The 17,859-nt window shown below is 38.1% G+C and overlaps 1 protein-coding gene across 1 annotated transcript in view; it reads right to left on the bottom strand.

Moving 5' to 3' along the window:
- Nucleotides 1-1,336: 1,336 nt before the first annotated feature.
- Nucleotides 1,337-17,859, bottom strand: part of RHOBTB1 (Rho-related BTB domain containing 1) — a 24,876-nt gene continuing 8,353 nt past the window's right edge. The window contains exons 3-9 of the mRNA XM_009889806.1: nucleotides 12,444-12,629; nucleotides 9,721-10,688; nucleotides 9,175-9,293; nucleotides 6,581-6,731; nucleotides 4,734-4,822; nucleotides 3,154-3,259; nucleotides 1,337-2,654 (exon numbers count right to left, since the gene is read on the bottom strand). Coding sequence (XP_009888108.1) covers nucleotides 2,485-2,654; nucleotides 3,154-3,259; nucleotides 4,734-4,822; nucleotides 6,581-6,731; nucleotides 9,175-9,293; nucleotides 9,721-10,688; nucleotides 12,444-12,629 — 1,789 coding nt within the window. The 3' untranslated portion in view covers nucleotides 1,337-2,484. The remainder of the gene's footprint in view (nucleotides 2,655-3,153; nucleotides 3,260-4,733; nucleotides 4,823-6,580; nucleotides 6,732-9,174; nucleotides 9,294-9,720; nucleotides 10,689-12,443; nucleotides 12,630-17,859) is intronic.

The raw sequence follows: 17,859 nt of genomic DNA, 5'->3' as shown, positions 1-17,859 counted from the left end.
CAGGGAAATTAGTATCTGTACAAAGTTTAGAGCATACTGAAAACCTTATGGACTTCCTGCTGTTTACCTGCATTTTTCCTCCCCATGTCTGTCATGACTAATTAGCTTCATGTCCCTTAGGTAATATCACGGTAATTAAATATCAGAAACCACGGGGAGAGGTGGCAAGAGATTTTTTTGCTATGCAGTTTAACAGTAAGTGATAAGCACCAACCTTCCACCATCATATACAAACATGTAGGATTTCCTTGTGATATTCCCAACCATAAATCCTAATATGCCATGCAAGTATGCAAATGCAAAATTTAGGAAGCTTCTTCAAAGAGCTGAGAGGCAATTTGTAACTAAACAGTTTTATTGACTTTTTTTTTTCAAAATAAAAAACACAAAATAACCACCAAGATTAAAGGCCATAGACAGCATTAACCAAATGAACCAGCCACTTGGTTATAGTAGCTGATAACTAGCACAACTGGATATTATTGCATATACCTCAGGTTCATTTATATATCCATTACAGTTTGGCAAGATTACAATCATACAGTAGCTTTGGTTGTGTAAAACCTAGTAGCAATACTTACTTAAAATGTGACTGGTTAACATTTTATGACAACAGGTATTTATCTCATCTTAGTCTTGACGCATCTTCTCTCATTCATTCTTCTCCTCCACAATACACATTATCACTGACCAAGAATTAAGGAGACATATTTGCAGCCATCATTTATAGCCCTTCTTTATCACCGTACAGTGATGAATCTTAGAGGGGTTAGGAATCTGTCACTTGCTTTCCTTATAAAAGTTTGTAGAGCAGAATCTCTTTCCATGCTGGCTGGCTTCTACCATCCTGTGGTAGCATCTGCCAAGAATTGGTCCATTCCGAATGCAAATATGTAGAGGTGTATATGGCTTTCAGTCCAAAGCCTTTCCTGCCCTACAGTACTGGGGTTTGACTGTACTGCCTTGCCTTTGAATACAGAAAAAAAACCAAACCAAAACACAAACAAACAGCTTTTCACATTGGTATGCTGAGCTGCCAGCACAAAACAATATCAAAAAACCTAAATACACAATACTACCTTGGTTACAGAATTGTGCCTGAGACACTGTACAGGATTGCATGTGTATGTTCTACAGTCTATGTATTTTAGTTTTGGTCTTTTAAAAAAATGCTGTCATCCTTATGTAATCTAGTGTAACACTGCAGCTTTAGAGTAGCGGGTGATAAAAAGTCATAAACACACAGGCTATTTGAAAATGCCGGAGGCTTTTTTCTTTTTCTTGCACCACTTGCGCAGAATTCTTGCCCTTCTGCCATCATTTTGCCCCCAGCTTTCTGGGAATACCTACTTCCAGGGGAAATATACGATCTACTTAAAAATAATCTAACATTTTGAGTTCTACCTGGGAAAAGCAATGAAACAATTTGGATCAAACTGAAGCGATCTTGTGCGCGAAGATCCTTCTTCGTTTACAAAATGCTGTAACACTAGATAACTCCTACTTGTTTTTGCAGCCCTTTCATTTGCTTGCACTCAAGCAAAAAGGAATTCAGTATGAGGAATGGCTGCATGGTTAAGATCCCACAGAATAAGGTAACTGCCATGCAGTAATTAAAATGCAAGCATTGTAACTGCTTTTTGTATTCAGATCCATACTTGTATAAGGATATAAATTAATAAGCCCTTCTAAATGATTTTAGAAATATTCTCTTTGATCTAGACATATAAAACCTCTGAATACTTAGAGTCACTAGATTTCACATGGCCCACATAGTCATAATTATTTGCACTTACACGGCAAATATTAGAAATACATTTGCCTGCAGTTGAACAGGTAATTATACTGCCTATTATTCAGCTGAGCAAAGATTAAGCACTCTATATCTTGCAGTTATTGGATCTTATTCTAACCCTTTACTTCAGAAAGGGGAAATAACCATCTAATTATATTACCAGTGCACAGTACTTAGTTTAAAAAAGACAACCTATACTAGGGAACTAGATTTTTTCCTAAGATGACTTTTTAGGAGATACTCTAAAAACGGCCTCTTATGACTGAAGATTGTCTATTTCACTGTACTCGCATAGTAAAAATAGTTAAAATCTAATTACAAAGCTGCTACATGGTTATTTTGTGGTCTGTAAAATAAAATAGTATCCAGAATTTTATCTGAACAAAATACACCAGACAGTATAAAAATATTTCCCAATCGGAGATTGAAACATTAATGCTGGATTATTTTTTTTTTTTTATAAAAAGAAATGTAATAATGGTAGACATTTATCTGCTTACTAGCCAAAAATATACATATGACTTCAAGGAGCTGTTCCAGGCTCACTTTCAGTGAGCTTGTGCTTTTGACCCTAGCAATAATAAATGCACACGTGGAACAAAGTTTCCTGAAAATCTGAACTACCTCTTATTTCTAACAATAAGACTAATTTCTGACACTGGCTATGGATTTCCACTTATTTGCTTTGTTCAGGCAACTACAGCAGAGGAATTCCAGAAGCACCACTTCCGCTTTGAATGATGTTTATTCAGTGCGACATCTTCCTTTTCTCTTTCTTTTTTTACTCGCTGGTAGTGATCTTCTTCCTTTAAATACCACACAGGCGGCCAGCGATGCCTCTCAAAATATTCTTGATTATCTGATTAAAAAGAAACAATCAAAACCCCCGCAAACAAGCCAATAAGATACACAAATCCCAGAAATGTATGCAAAAAGCTATGACACCAATCATTTATCCATGAATGGATCAGGGAATCCCCTAGTTTCCTCATATGCCTTAATTACAGGGTGAAAAGACTTTGAAAGCAGTTGAACTCAAGAAGTCTTAGTCCACCAAGGAGTATAAAAAAGCAGGCCCTTTACAGAGCATATTTTTCACTGTGGAACCTGAAAATAGCACTGTTCCTTCTAGCATCACTGAAATAGTTATAGAATGTAATGCTTGCCCAGGAATCAGGCTAATGATTATGACCTTTCTTTACAGATAAGAAGAATTTATGAATGCTACTCAAGATAGCGCAGAGGTTCAATCTCATGGCTTAGCTATCTGAGCTCATCTTTGTCTTCGTGTTCAATCAACTGGCTGGGGAGAAAGAAGAGGAAACCTCATGAAAACTGGGGAGGAAAGTTGCCCATACCTGAAGATTTAGCTTTGATTTCCTTGCGGAATTTGGAGCAAACGCTGTTGTAATTGGTGCAGATGTAATGCAAGCACCAAGCTGCCAGCTGGTTAGCATTGTGGAACTGTAAAGAAAAACAAAGAGCTTATTCCATTTCCTGAGGTTATTATTCATTTTGCAGCCCCAATTAACAACTAAAGCTAGAATGATCTCCAGCAGATTGTATCTGGCAGCACTCTCCCAAGCATACAGGGGAGCTTTTGAGGCTGAAGTGGCCTCTAGATGCCCTAGACATTGTTGCACAGTTCTGCTGCAACAACTAGTGGCCCAAGAGGCTCACGAACAGGTCCTTAGCACGCACAGCACCTGGCAAACTGCATTCAGTCCCATACAGGATCTGAACCCAAGGCATGCTGGACCTGGATTTTCTTGTATGATTGTACCAGTCATATATCCCTATCAGTTACTGCAAACCCTGCTCTTAAGTAACTCCCTGGAAAACTACATTCATTGACAGAAATCAAGTATTACTGAAAGCTCAACACATCTTGTACAAGCTTCCTATGGTCGTAAGGAAGCACAGCTATAATGCAAGTCAGATTGTAGACCATGTGTGTTCTGACTGTCTACTATGATCTTCTCAGATTATAAACACACCATATTGATGTAGGTACTGGGCACAGAAGATATTTTAACAGTAGTTAAACATATTCCTTCTGTCTTCAACCAGGAGAAAAAAAGAAGAAGAAACACCCTTCATAAAATCAAAATTAAGTGAAGCGAACTGCCTTTTCTTGGAAGGGGTTCAGTCCTGGTTTTGCAACAGCATTATAGGTATTGCAAGAGAGGTACTTGAAAGCAGCTGCAGGAAGTCTTGCATGGTGGCCAGCTTGTGCTGTATTTCAGTACTACTTAAACCCCAGATTTCAAGCCAAGCTGCAGCCAGACTCATCATTAGTGTGAAACCAAGAATAATAAAAATTGAAAGATATTTTTGCTTGTACTACTGTATCTGGGAGACTGCTGTAGCACTCTTTTTGGAAAACAGCAGCGCACAGTTTAACTGAGCTCAGGGCTCTCTCTTTTCATGGTTTCCAGGTCTCAAGAAACACTGAAACATCTTTGAACATAAAGTAGTAAGATTTGTGCTCACTCTGCACTATCAAATGACTGGCTCTCAGTAGCCAGTCTAAGTGTTAAGTCTAAGAATAAAAAAAAATGTTGCCTTTGCAATACAGGTCTAAATATATCTACAAGAGCTGAATTGAAAGGAACACCATTACAAAGCTGAACACCTTCATTACATTGCATTTTATGTTACTGAAGCACAGCCATGAGAATGTGGAGCTTGGAAGCTCCGCAATCAAGAAAAACAAATATATAATTGAAAGACAACTCTGAGATTACTTAAATAGATGTTTCAACTTTGAACTAATGGAAAAAACTTCTTTAAAATAGAAGATAAAACTAAGTTTTATTGTCAGTCACTCTCAGAACTGCAGACTTTGAGCAACTTAGAAGTAATGCTCAAAACCAGTAAGGTGTTAGAAGCAAGTCCTGCAAGTCAGAATATCTTTAAAAAAAAAGTGCACACTGACCTGTGCCAATTCCAAATAGGATAGTACTTCTCCATCTATTGCAATACCACTCATGGAGGCTTTTGTCAGCTCTTGTACGGCATGCTGTTCTGTTAGAGGAGAAAACTCATCACTTACATGGGAAACGGTCACATTTCAGGGTCAGAATATCCACAAAGAACCAAGAAGGCATGTTCTCCCTCCTCCTAGAGTTAAGTCTAGTATTATGCAAGTGGCACATTCACCCAGATATCCTGAGCAACTTCAGATTTGGGTGAAGTCAAATTCTGGCCTTTAGAGTTGTTGCTGGATATTCTGCATCACAGGTACAAACCGTCTTGCTCCAGTGGAGCACAGTCCACGTGAAGATTTGCCCCTTTGCCTCAACCCAAACTATTTCTGGTTTCACATGCAATTCTCTCTCTCTTACTGAAAGCAAGCCTGCAATTAATAATGACTTACAGAAGGACAAAGTTCAGCAGCTGTTAGTCTCTATCTGGAAGAATGGTTTGTATCAATATTCAATATAAGTTAGAAATATGGATCAGTTGTCTCTTTTGGGTAATACAAAAGCAACAGCTAAGTTTTTAGGCAACAATGCACTTGCCATTGCATTGTGGATTTATTAATGAGCATACCCACAGCACTGATATAGAAAAGTTCACTTCAGGCCCTCTTCAGATTCTCAGAATAGCCTTTCCGAGGGATCCAGATGAAGGCTTACCAGCTCCCCAGAAAGTCACTTCATTCAAGAGTGTCCTTAACCCTTTCCTAGAACCATTTCCTAGAATCTTAGAGGTTTGAGTGCTTTTTGGGAATGTTGTCAGCTGATTTGATGCTACTGGGTTCAGTTCTTGGCAGTAGCCTTTGGACTCAAAAGTATTTCATAAAAAATTAAATGGAATGAAACATTCTTAATACTATGTCTATGTTTATGCTGCAACTACTTAAAAAAAAATAACCAAGACTTCAGTTAAAATGTGTGTATAAAATCAGGCAATAATGATTTGGTCTGTCAGAACCAGTGAAGACAAGGTACGCAGTCCTGGTGCAGAACTGAAGGAGAGCTAGGATTCGGTATATGGTTAAATTTTGCCTAAATGTTGTCCTGTAAATACACATAGCTTTCCCTCATCTCTCTCCGAGTTTTGGCCCTGGCCATGTCTTCAGAACAATCCCAAGTTACATATATAGAGAGAAAAAAATAAACAAATGAACAAACAAAAAAACCAACCCCAGAGGTCTGGGGTGTGTATGGATTTAATTTTAAAATGAAGTAGTATCCTATCTTGTAATATTTCTCTAAATATGTGATAGAAATTTTTTTTATATACCTGGGTTGAATCCCCAGGTATATACCAAAATATCCAATTCACATCTAGGCAGTGAAAAGGGATCCAGACAGCATTTCTAAAAATCATCATCATCTAGATCGGTTTTGAATTGTCTCAGTTACTCTCTTCAAATAGAAATGTGTAATAGAGCACTTCACTCATTACATAATGGAAAGTCCATTACGTAATGGACTGGAGTCCATCCTGTTTTCAGGTTAATTAATAACAACAGAGTGGTTATTACAAACTGCAGACATTATATCAATGCTGAAGAGAAGGTTTACTCCTTCTGTTTTAAAAGCACAGAATCCTTCAATGTTCTGAGCTGGTTTAGCACAAAATTAAAAAAGGCAAAAGAAAGGCAAACACATTTTCTAAGTGGAAATATCAATTTGTATTACAATATCCCTTTCAGAAAAAAAAAAAAAATTATTTTCCCTGGCACTTGAGAAAATCCTGTGTGTTCCAAAACCATTAAAACATGTTTCAGCCATTGCTGAAGACACTGCTTTGGACAAGGCCACAAATTCTTACCTGCTAGTGCAACCAGGTGAGGAAGGCAAAACCTATTTGCCAATGCAATTAACTCAAGTGTGTCCAGTTCCTGACTGGAGGACAGTTGCTTGGTATACAAGTAATCTAAAACAGCTTGCATGGAAGTCTTGTTTATGTTGGGAAGAACTACCTGGAAAAGATATGTAAGAAAAGAATCTCTAATAATTAAGACATTTTCATACAGAGGCCATATTTCACTTCTGCCGCTTTGCTGGACTGTCTCCTTTTCCTCTTCAAGTCATATTAGAAATGCAGGGAAAACATTTTTCAAAAAAGAAAATTCCCATTAAAGTTCAAGAAGCTACCAACAGGTGAGCATACCTCTGTAATCAGATCCTTTGCCAGTTTACATACAAGCAACTCTACAAGTTACTGGAATTGGATCCACATCCAACAGTGAATCTGTTCAATGCTTTCTAGCTTCCGAATGGACAGCTAGAAAGGGGGATACATAAAGCTACTGAGCACTTCCCATGCCAAACCTCCCTTGGCAGACTTCTTGAGGAATGCAACCTATCTGTTCCTGGCAAGGGATATTCTAGGGATTCTGAGAATAACAAAAACCAAAGGATAACAAAAAACCCACTCCTCTCAGTCTGTTTATAAATAACCAAATTATCAAAGTAAATGATGGTTGGGAAGGGACTAAGAACTGAAGAAATGAGGCAAAGACAATGTAAACCATTTCGGTTACACACGTGTGATTAAGTGTAACCACTGTGTAATGAAACTACTAAGACTAGGACAAAAGCTATCTAATCTCTTGCCAGCGCAACCCTAACTCCACTTCACTGCAGGGAAGCCTAAAAGAAGAGGAAGGAGAGTTAGAAAGCCTCACTGTAACCTATCACTGAGCAGCTCAACTACAGTTTGCACACACGATCACTCTTCCAAAGAACAGGGTAAAACTGATCTTGTGGGGCTCAAGGTTGTGGCAGGTCAGTCTGCTTTCAGTACCCAAGCTAGTTGATCCCATAAATCAGGAGTTTGTAACATACATTTTCATAACTCAAGAGATGTTGGCACTGAAGAATGCACTGTGCTATTCTGAGAACTTGCAGTAAAAAAAAAAAAAAAAGTAATGGCAGAGCAGAAAAATAGTAATAAAATTATGATGAGGAATTAAATGTACATGTAACTTAATCTGACTACTTGGAAGCAGTCAGCACATACTCCTGCTAGATGGGTTAATCGTTGTCACATAGCTGGTTGTTAACCTTTGGGGGCATATTAAATTTTCTTTCAGCTCTGCCCGAATGGGTGGGATTTAAACCCAGATTCGTTAGTGCTAAAGCATGAACCTCGTATGCATATCAGCCACTCTGGGAAGCAGCTCAGTTCTCCAAGTAAGAGAAGCTACTTGTGAAACTCATTCATTATTAATATATTTTTGTTAGTGCAGAGAACAGTAAATCCAGTGAATGAGTTTATAAAATGTTATGTCCCAAATAGAGAAAAAGTCATAAGTAAAAAGTAGATGGTTTTATTTTTTGTAAAACAATCAAAGCAAACATTTCAATTAATATCTACCTATATCTTAAAACTTCTGAAAGCATTACTGAATGCTTTAAACTCAACAAAATGGAAGCTAAATATTTTAAATTGGAAAGGTGAGCTAAGACTGTTAAGTTAATAATTAAAAATAGGCTGGTAGAAAATAAATTTATATTCTTCATTGCCAAATGTTGCTTACTAGAATCAAACTATGTATTTTTAATGAACCACTTGTCGAGCATGCCTCTGGGAAAGGAATTATGTTTACAGCTGTATTAGAAGAAGCAAGAAAAATCTAAGTAGAACACAATCTTCCAGAATATTAAACACAAAAAATCTGAACTCTTCATATGAGCAAGATCTTTAAGTATGGAAAGGAACAATAAAATAAAATAAATTAAAAAAAAAATAATCAAAACCTGGCTATGGATAAGACACAAGAAAAAAATATTAGCAAAGTGTTCAGAATTTGAAAAAGCGATCATGAAGGCACCTAAAAATACAAGGCTTCTGTTGCGAAATCTTAATTCAGAGCACTGAGATCTCTTCTACTGCACTTTATACCTGCTTTACTCAAGAAGACAAGCTGATGCACTAGGGAATCTGAGCTCAGTTTCTACTGAAGAACTGTGAAGCCAGCCCCCTTTTCTAGTTTAACACTCCATGTTCTTTAACCTTTATTTCCCTTTAATTCCTTCCTCAATGTCCTTGTTCCAAATATTCTTTGTAATGCTTCTGATTGTAGAAATATATATTCACACAACTTTAAAACTTATTTTAAAGAAAATCCCAAATCCATACTTAATTCCCCCCTCCCCCTATTTAATATTTTAAATGATTTCAGGTTTAAACACATGCTCCAGCATTGGAGGAAGTCTCATGTCTTGCAGGAAATACGTTATCCTCTTAGGCATGCTAATTTAATGCCTTAAGAAGAAAAGCATTCCAGGTCTGCAAGGGAAGAATAAAGAATCATTCCAGTGATTATTGCAACCTTTTAAATAGATAGAAAATGATGCTTCCATCATCCTAAATCCATCAGACATTATAAGCAAAATGGAACAAAAATGGACAAATACCTCACTGTTTGAGCTTTCAATAAATGATCCTCCAAACATAGCAGACATCCATTCACAGCTACAGATCAGCAGTGGCTTGTGGGCATTTATGGTTCCATCATCCAATTTAAACGTCACATCTGCCACAGGAACAAAAACCACGCATGCTGCAAGTCTGCCTTTTAAGTGAAACTGTGTCTCAAGAATGTATGTTTCACTTGCACATTGTTAACCAAGGACTTCTTTCAGTTCCCACGACCCCCGTCCCAAAGATAACTCTAGTGGTTCATATAGTTAAGTAAAAAGCCTCACTTAAAAGCGGGATATTGGATGTTCAACACTTTGGAAAATTGGGTCACTTATTTAAAAGCTTCTGTGTCGATTTTGAGAAATGAAACTGCAGAATCCCAGGTTGGAACAGTTGGCCCTGAGTAACACTATAATTTTGGGCTCATCCCTCCCCTCAGAACAATGCAAGCTGTCACAGTTTTTGAAGTCTATGGAGTGACAGTAACATGAATGAGAAAAGAATTAGTGCTTTTCCTGTTAAAGCATGTATTTACTTACCAGAAAATGTCCCTTTGCAAAGGCACTCTTTTATCCGATTAGCTTTTCTGACATGAAATGCTTTAGTAATCTCTTGATTCATGAAGGCTTCTTTATTCATTATATTCTCCACCATCATTCGTAAATCAAATACTTCCAAGATTTCAGCAATCTGAGCCAGTCTTGTGAGATCTTTTTCATTTTCATCCAGTTGCCCTGTGTATAAAAACTGCAAAACGGTTTTAAATGGTCCAGCCTGCACAGATGAATCCATTTTTACCACAGTTACAGGACACGTCCTATTCGAGACAGGATTCACTTGCATTTCCTTATGCACACTAACAAACCCCTTACCCCAGCATGACAGAAATCTTGCTGCAGAATTTGTTTCACCAGGTTTGGGTTCTAGCATGTTTAAAGAGTCAGTACTTTCTGGTGGGGGAATTTTAACATCAGCAGATTTCAAGGATGTCTCATCACTGTCACTGCTTGTATCAGGGTGACTTGTCAGAACATCCTTATTTGTATTTTCTTTATTACACTTTGTTTCATCCAAGTCTGGACTTTCCTCACATTCCATTAAGAAAAGGTCATAAAACTTTGAAGAGGAGGTAGCTAGGTAAATCTTGTGAGCAAAAATGTAGTCCTGCTCCTGGAGAACAAACATAACATCTGCACACAGTGGGCTGTCCAATAAATATCCAGCTTCATTCATGCTTGGTACGGGACACTCGGGAATTTTGATAACCGGAGGAGGGGCTTTTGGAGGTAGGAATGGAGCCTGAAGCAAAGGTTTTTGGACCTTCTTCAAATGAGATTTCCAGAACTGCAGGTGTCTTCTGGAGATAAGGGCAGCTCTGATTGCATTGTCAAACACATCTTTAATCCCAAACTGGTCAAATACACTGGTTTCATAGTAAGGTATCCCAAGCTCCTTGGCAACCTCTCTGCCTCTTTCCGGTGGCAAAATGTCTCCTCTTTTTATCGGCCTAGGGTTAAACAAAAAACAAAACACCTTCTCACACACAATGATCATCACAGTTACTCCAGAAAGCATAGAACTTTACAAAATGTCTCAGCACCAATTCTGAGCTAGCTATCATTCAAATGAAACAAAATATAAAATTAAGCCCACAAAGCCCATTGGAAATCTACAACCATGACCCCAGAGAGTTTTATAATAGCACACACTTGTAATTTTGTTTAAGTTTGGTGGTGTCTTTGCAACGTTACTAAAAATATGTAGAAATCATTTGCACAAAATGGAGCAAACCTCCTCTCTGTTAAAGGGAAATTTACAGTAAAACGAGTTGATAGGATGCTTGAGAACTTCCATTATTTAAAAAACCTCCTAACATTCCTCTCTACTCAGATATTCTGTCAGTATCTTTCATTGTATCCATCATTTAAACTCTAATGGAAATTTTCATGACATAGAAATGCCACAAATACAGCTAATATGAAATGAGAAATATTTCTTAAGCTTATGCTTTTTAAAGAAAATCAGAGTAGCCTATAACAAAAGCGTAACTCAGTGCATACTTCAAGAGATAGTCCTGTTTTGGCTGTAGAAGCATTACGTGGGAACTCATGAATTTCCAGAGCAGTTCTAGTACACAGCGTTGGGTAAACAAACCAGAAAAAAGTCTGGGCTAGGATCCATTTTCCCAACAAAAAATCATCTCACTGGAAGACATGACCCAACAGTGTGTTCTCTGAGCATACCATATTGGGCAGACACAAGCTGGCACAGACTTAACACACTCCAGACAACAGCTTGCTTTAGTCGCCAGCTAATAATCAGTTCAGGTGGCAGAAGTCTGTGCTAGACATGCAGAGTACTGATTCAAATTTTATTAATCATGAAATCAGAAAGGAGGATTCAGACAGAAGAATTTTGAGTTTTGAAAAAACATTTCCTTTTAAAGAGTCAACCAAAAAGCCCACTCCACCCACACAATGAAGAAATGTTTAATAAACAAACCAACCTATGAAAATCATATTGCTGAGTCAAGAATTTGAATGCAATGCAAAGTTTTCTAAGAGCCCATGAAATATTAATTCAATCCTTTTACAGAAATTTGTTACAACACAGTCTTTAATTACACTATCGTGGATATTATTTCCATGAATCTGTTCTCATTCAAATTCACATAAAAGGAGGAAAACAGAAGTGAGCAGGTACTTGTGGGACTGTTTTGTCCTAATGTGAACACTTGTTTTTTGAATCTGGGAAAAACAAAGCTTCTCCAGAATGAGAGAAGCTCATTCTTTTAATCTCAGAACTTAAAAAAAATTAATTTGCAACCACCTTATTTTCTGCCACGATCTAGGATTAAATTTACAAAAAAATAATTGAGATTTAAGAAAACTTGAGTAAAATCTGTCAGTACCTGACAGTAGTGGCAGGGTAGGACATTATACATATGTTCAGATGGAGAAAGACATATACGAAAACCTCCAGTAATCGTTATTATATCTATATATTATCTCTCCGTTATCATAGTGTTCAGGCACCCAATCAAGATTAGATGTCCAATGTACAAAAATATTGTGGGAAACATATAATAACTGTGTGTGTTAAAGAACTAACCAACTCAGACAACAGAATTAAAAAGAAAAAAACACATATATTCTCATTTTACAAAAAAAGGAAAGTAGGCTCTATCGTTTCTTTTTTGAAAGTACTGTACCTGATTACCAAGGTGATTTTTTTAAAATTCTTGTTTTTGTTTAAAGTTTACCTTGCCAAAGGCCGTCTGGCTCTGTTAACAGCCTCAAGATCTACATAGCGGAGATCTAGTTGGCAGCCCACCAGAATGACAGGTGTGCGAGGACAGAAGTGCTTGATTTCTTGATACCACATCGTTTTCACATGATTCAGGGAATTAGGATTAGCAATTGAAAAGCACAGAACAACTACATCAGACCTGGAAAGGCAATAAGAAAATATCCAATTAAAACCCAGCAAATGTGCTTTCTGCTGCAGCCTCACCTATTTTTGTCACTCCAGCTTAAAGCTACTCCACTGTACGCTTTGAAAAATGCATTGACACCCAGAATTCAGAATACATGTTGTTCGTGCGGAGGTTTGACAGAAGCTATAGATTCTACCACAAAAGCATGGAAGCACAAATCCACATACCTAGGAAGCACTGCCCCACTATGCCACGAGATGATCCCTGCACGTATGAACAGAGCACTAAGAAGAGAGGTAGGGCTTGCCATTCTCTACTTTTACACTACAGTTATTCACAGGCTGTCATTGCCCAAGAAATGATTCCACTGACTGGACACCTAAATTGCAGTTCAAAGATCATTGGTGTTTAGGAATTAGAAAGGAGTTATGCAAAACTTCAGAACAGCCACACAGGCAGACACAGATCACTTCTGAACTCGTCATGGAGAAATACCTGTCCTGTACCATTTTAGATACTGAGGTGGTCTCCTTTGCAACGTGCTTTGCACAGCAATTCTCTAACGTCTTTAATAAGTAACCTGTCAGAGGGGCAAATTACTGCAGAATGACCACTTCTACGATATAAGCAAAAATAATCATTATGATGAAAATAAGGTCAGCAAAGTGTAGAATAGGACAGTGGCTTAAATCAGAGTAAGCATGAAATATTTGCAGGCTTTTAGAGGTTTTAAGAAAACAAAAAGTGCTTCGCTAAATAAAGTCGCTTTATAAATTGTATGAGGATTAAGGTTGACAGTGCATTCACTAAACCACCATCTAATTCTTGTCAGAGCCAGCACCCTAAGGCAGAGAAATGCTTGAATATTTGTCTCAGGGCATTCCTAACTTAGGGCAATTTCATTATTTATAAACTGGTATGGGATGTTACAAAGCAGTTCTCAAGCTCTTGGGTCTCTCGTGGGAGAAAAAGAAAAGAAGAAAAAAGTTGAATTGAAACTCTTAAGAAAAATTGAGGGGTAGGGACATTTTGAGGAGGCAACTTATTGCTACAGAATTGTCAGCAGGATAAGCTCAGCAATACCATGTCTATCTCACTTGTATTATTCTTTAATTTAGCACAAAAGTGTTGTGTCTGCAGTTTGTGTAATGTATAGAGCGGCAGCAGCGAATCTTAACATTCACCTTTTAAATAATGAAATACCTCCTCAATACTGCTGCTTTCTACATTTCACTGAGGGCACTGATATATCCAGCAAGACCGTTTCTAAAGGTAGCTGCATACAATACGGGTACCGCTGTGAGCATAGATTTAATGCAAGAGAAGTGCTCCTACTCCAAGTTTGTATCTTATATGAACTGCAACACATCTGTCATATCTAGAAACAAGGCCTTTTCAAACTGGAAAGTTATCTACTAAATAGCAAAGTGGTAAGAAGCCAATACTTCTACATAAGCCAAGTCTTCTACATAACTGAGGCAAATACTCTTTGAACTCAAACTTGCTCTATTCAAGGTCATGTGAGAGTAAAACCTTGGCCCCAGCAGACATTTGCTTAACTCCCAGAAAAAAGAGATCAATGTACAGCTAAGATAAAAATATTTGTGTTACACGTATTTTGGTCTGGTCAATTGTTGTTTAATTCAAGATCATCAGGACTGCCGCAGAGGCAAGCATTGGCTGTCTGGCTGGTCCTAACTATAACTAAGCATCTTAGAGTGACAGACTGTCTTGTGTCCTTCAGAAATTAATACCTAAGCCAAGTAATTGCAGTCACGAGTATCCAACCCTCCTGACTCTACAAACCACAAGACACACGTCACATCTCTCAGAAAACCAAAAGGAAACAGAGCTCCAGCAGGAGTTCACAGGCAGCAGATGACAACAGCTTCCCCCCCCCGCCCCAGTGCTGCTGCTGAGAGATGCTGGGCTGGCCACAGATCTGGGCTCCTGAGAAAAGCCAGCGATGATTTGTTTCCTTGGACAGGACAGGTCCAGACTATCCAGCAGACTGGCCCCAGCACAGCCCTGCATATGTTACAGCCCTTCCTAAGGGAGTCCCACATTTTTGCCACAGAGCTGCACGTTGTTCTTGAGCAACTCATCACCCCTGACCTTCCCTGGGCAACTATAAAACAGAGCTGGGGAAAACTGGTTTCTTTACCCAGAACTCACAATACACTACCAGGACACTTCCATCTTACTGCCTTTCAAATAAAGTGAAAACCAGAATAAAGAGGTAAAAAACTGTGATTTGCATATTGTTTATCCTGTGTTAAAAGCTGGACTTCCCCATAAAATGAATATCCTGAGAGTTCCGTACTGAACAGGGAGAAAAAAATGGCCCTGTGCCATAAACAGGATGGATGGGAAATCACTGGGTAGTGACAGAGTTCACACGCTGAACCAGTACCACGGCTGGGTCTGCTAGCTCACAAAATACATCCACGTTATCATAATAAATTAAGCTTTCATTCAAGTCATAACCATGATTTGCACTATTAGTACAAACTGGAGACAGTAATATATGAGGAAGATTAACTGTCTGCATAGGACTGTGAATATTTGGGGAAAACTGTCCTTTAGAAACTTTAATTAAAATACTTTCAATTCCTTTTAATGTCAAAGGCACATTTACAACTTGCTAATACCTCAGTATAAAATTCGGTTTGTTGATTGCTCATAAAAGCCAGAACCTGTCAGGTTAAAATAATGCATTAATATTTCCCAAACATTACAAAGTTTACCAATGTTATTTTAATATTCTCAGGGAACATAAAAGGATAGGATTTAAAACATACATATATCTAGTTTATTGCCATTTTTGTGCAGTTTGTTTACTTGAAGAACAAGAAAGGATTAATCAGGTTTACTTCTGCTTTCTTCTTTCTCTCTGCAGTAATATACTCACAAATACAAGCTGTTTTTTTTTTTTCTAAAAAGAAATTTCATAACCATTTCCCAGTAAAATTCAGGAAAGATTCAAGAAACATTTCCATAGACTTGAATACCAAAAAGTGCTTTAGAACTTCTCTATCGCATTCCTCCTAGAGCACCATCCAATTGAGATGGGCAACAGATAAGGCACTGTGTGCATGCATCTTTGTTAAGTACAACAAAAGCATATGATTACACTTACAGCATATACCAATGTTTGATACTGAAGTATCACAAGAAACAAAGGTAAGTATTACAAATAACTCAGCAAAGAGAAATGGTAGCTTGGATATCCAACACATTGTCTTGTAGATTCAGTGGTACATGCTGGAAATGCGTAACTGATTTATTCTTACATTCTGCTTTTCAGAGGTTTATCAGTAGAAATTTTGAACCATCTACTCTTATTATTTGAAACATCTGAACATACTTAAGTATCACCAGAACTCATAACTTCTGTGTAACTTGCTCTAGCATGTGATCAATCACCAGTGAAACACCCTGCATCACCAATGTAAGAAAACAGGTTTCTTTCTACTCATTTTCTATTGGGGCTCCAAACGGGGAAGAACACAATGTAGATATGTGGGACTTGGCAGGTGGAAAAGGGGAACAGATTCTCTCAGCTGTAGGCAAATCAACCACCACTCACATGTTTGTCACCCCCTGACTGACCAGAACCCTGCATTGGAGTCTCACATGAAAGTGTGAGGGCAGCATAACAGCACTTCAAATGCTCCCCTTGGAGTTGAAGTAGTAATCCCTTAATGCAAAACACACATCTGAAGTCAGCCCAGCTTGATCTAAACATAGTTACGGACTACCTATAGGAGGCTTATGTGGGCAAAGAACGAACCTTACCACCATTCTGAGAAGCAACCTACCTACCTAACATAGGTATTACCTCAGTGCATTTAGTGATATTTTCCCAAACATGGAGAAGAACAACTTTTGATGGAAGCAACTATCACTTTTTAGACTTCAGAGAATGAAAAGAAACCCTCCAGATGACCAAATCTCTGGCAGGAAACAGCACATGGTGTGCTGCTGTCCTGTGAGCTCCAAGTGTGTGAGTTATAAACAGACGTAGAGAGAGCAGTCCAAGTCACTGCAAGCAGTATAGCACAGACAAAGACAAGACAACTTTAAATTACCAACCTCAGGCTTCAGCAGTAGTCAAGCTAAGATAACCATTGTACCCATCTGGAAGTTACTCTGCAATTGCTACAATCAGAAACTCGTGAGGTGTTGGGGGAAAGCAATACAAGCCTTTCTGATGGAGCTGTTGGAAGCAGCAGAGAAGTTAATGTTTTCTAACTAGAGCTGTTTTGTGTAACAGAGGACTCCATTGGTTTGGGACTGGGATTTTGGAAGACTTGTCTGCTGACATACTATGTGTGTTCCAGAGCTGGTGTAATGAGCTGCACTGCAGATGTACCTACACGCCACATTGCTGATTCATCTCTCAACGAGAAATTGCTACATATTTTCCATCTTCCCTAATACTCTTATTTTAGACAGAACTTCAAGGAAACAGCAATATTAAATGATATCTCATATAGTCCACAGCAAGTGCATTTAAAAGTTTAATGTTTCCTAGTCTGAAGCTAGAGTTATAAACTGTGGTGCGGAAACAGGCTGCCTTCTGAAATGCACACACTGCATTACCTAGGAAGAAGTTGTTCCCTCTCATTTACAATTTACAAGTTACTGGGTAAAACTGCTGCACACAAGAGTTGCTGCTCATGTGTAAGGGGTATAATTTGCCATATAGTCATGGAATAATACTGTAGGGTTTGGAAAGGGGAAGAAATAAAGCTGTGAGGAATACAGAACGTGAAGAGGAGATGCCTCTGATCTGGAAATCCACACAGGAAGTGGAAAAGAGGAAAAGGAGGAAGACTGAACTGTGTTGCCATGCTATCTTGTCCTCTTTCTAGAGGCCAAGTCAAAAGTACATATTTTGTTTTAGAGAGCTTAAACAAGAGCCAAGAGTTAAATCGGACAGAATCATTTTAAGGGTAGACAAATTGTATTTTGGTTGTCAAGAAGTCTGTTGCACATATTTAATCAAATCAAACTAAGAATAGACTTGGGGAGGGAGATAAAAAAACCCAGTGGATTTCTCCTATTATAGTCTTTATTTTTTCCTAATCTTAGATGAAGGCTTTGTCTGAGAAGCAAGGTTGAAGTAGGAGAATCTATTAGAATTTTACAGAGCAATCAATTTGTTAGAGGTTCATCCAAATTGTTAGACTCTCTTGACTTTACCAGAACAGCTAATCCTTAGACATTTAGTTATCAA

The sequence above is a fragment of the Charadrius vociferus genome, unplaced genomic scaffold, assembly GCF_000708025.1.
Source record: "Charadrius vociferus isolate BGI_N301 unplaced genomic scaffold, ASM70802v2 scaffold738, whole genome shotgun sequence".
Classification (NCBI taxonomy): domain Eukaryota; kingdom Metazoa; phylum Chordata; class Aves; order Charadriiformes; family Charadriidae; genus Charadrius; species Charadrius vociferus.
Note: the sequence above shows the minus strand (reverse complement) of the source record. Positions and strands in the feature narration are given on the sequence as shown.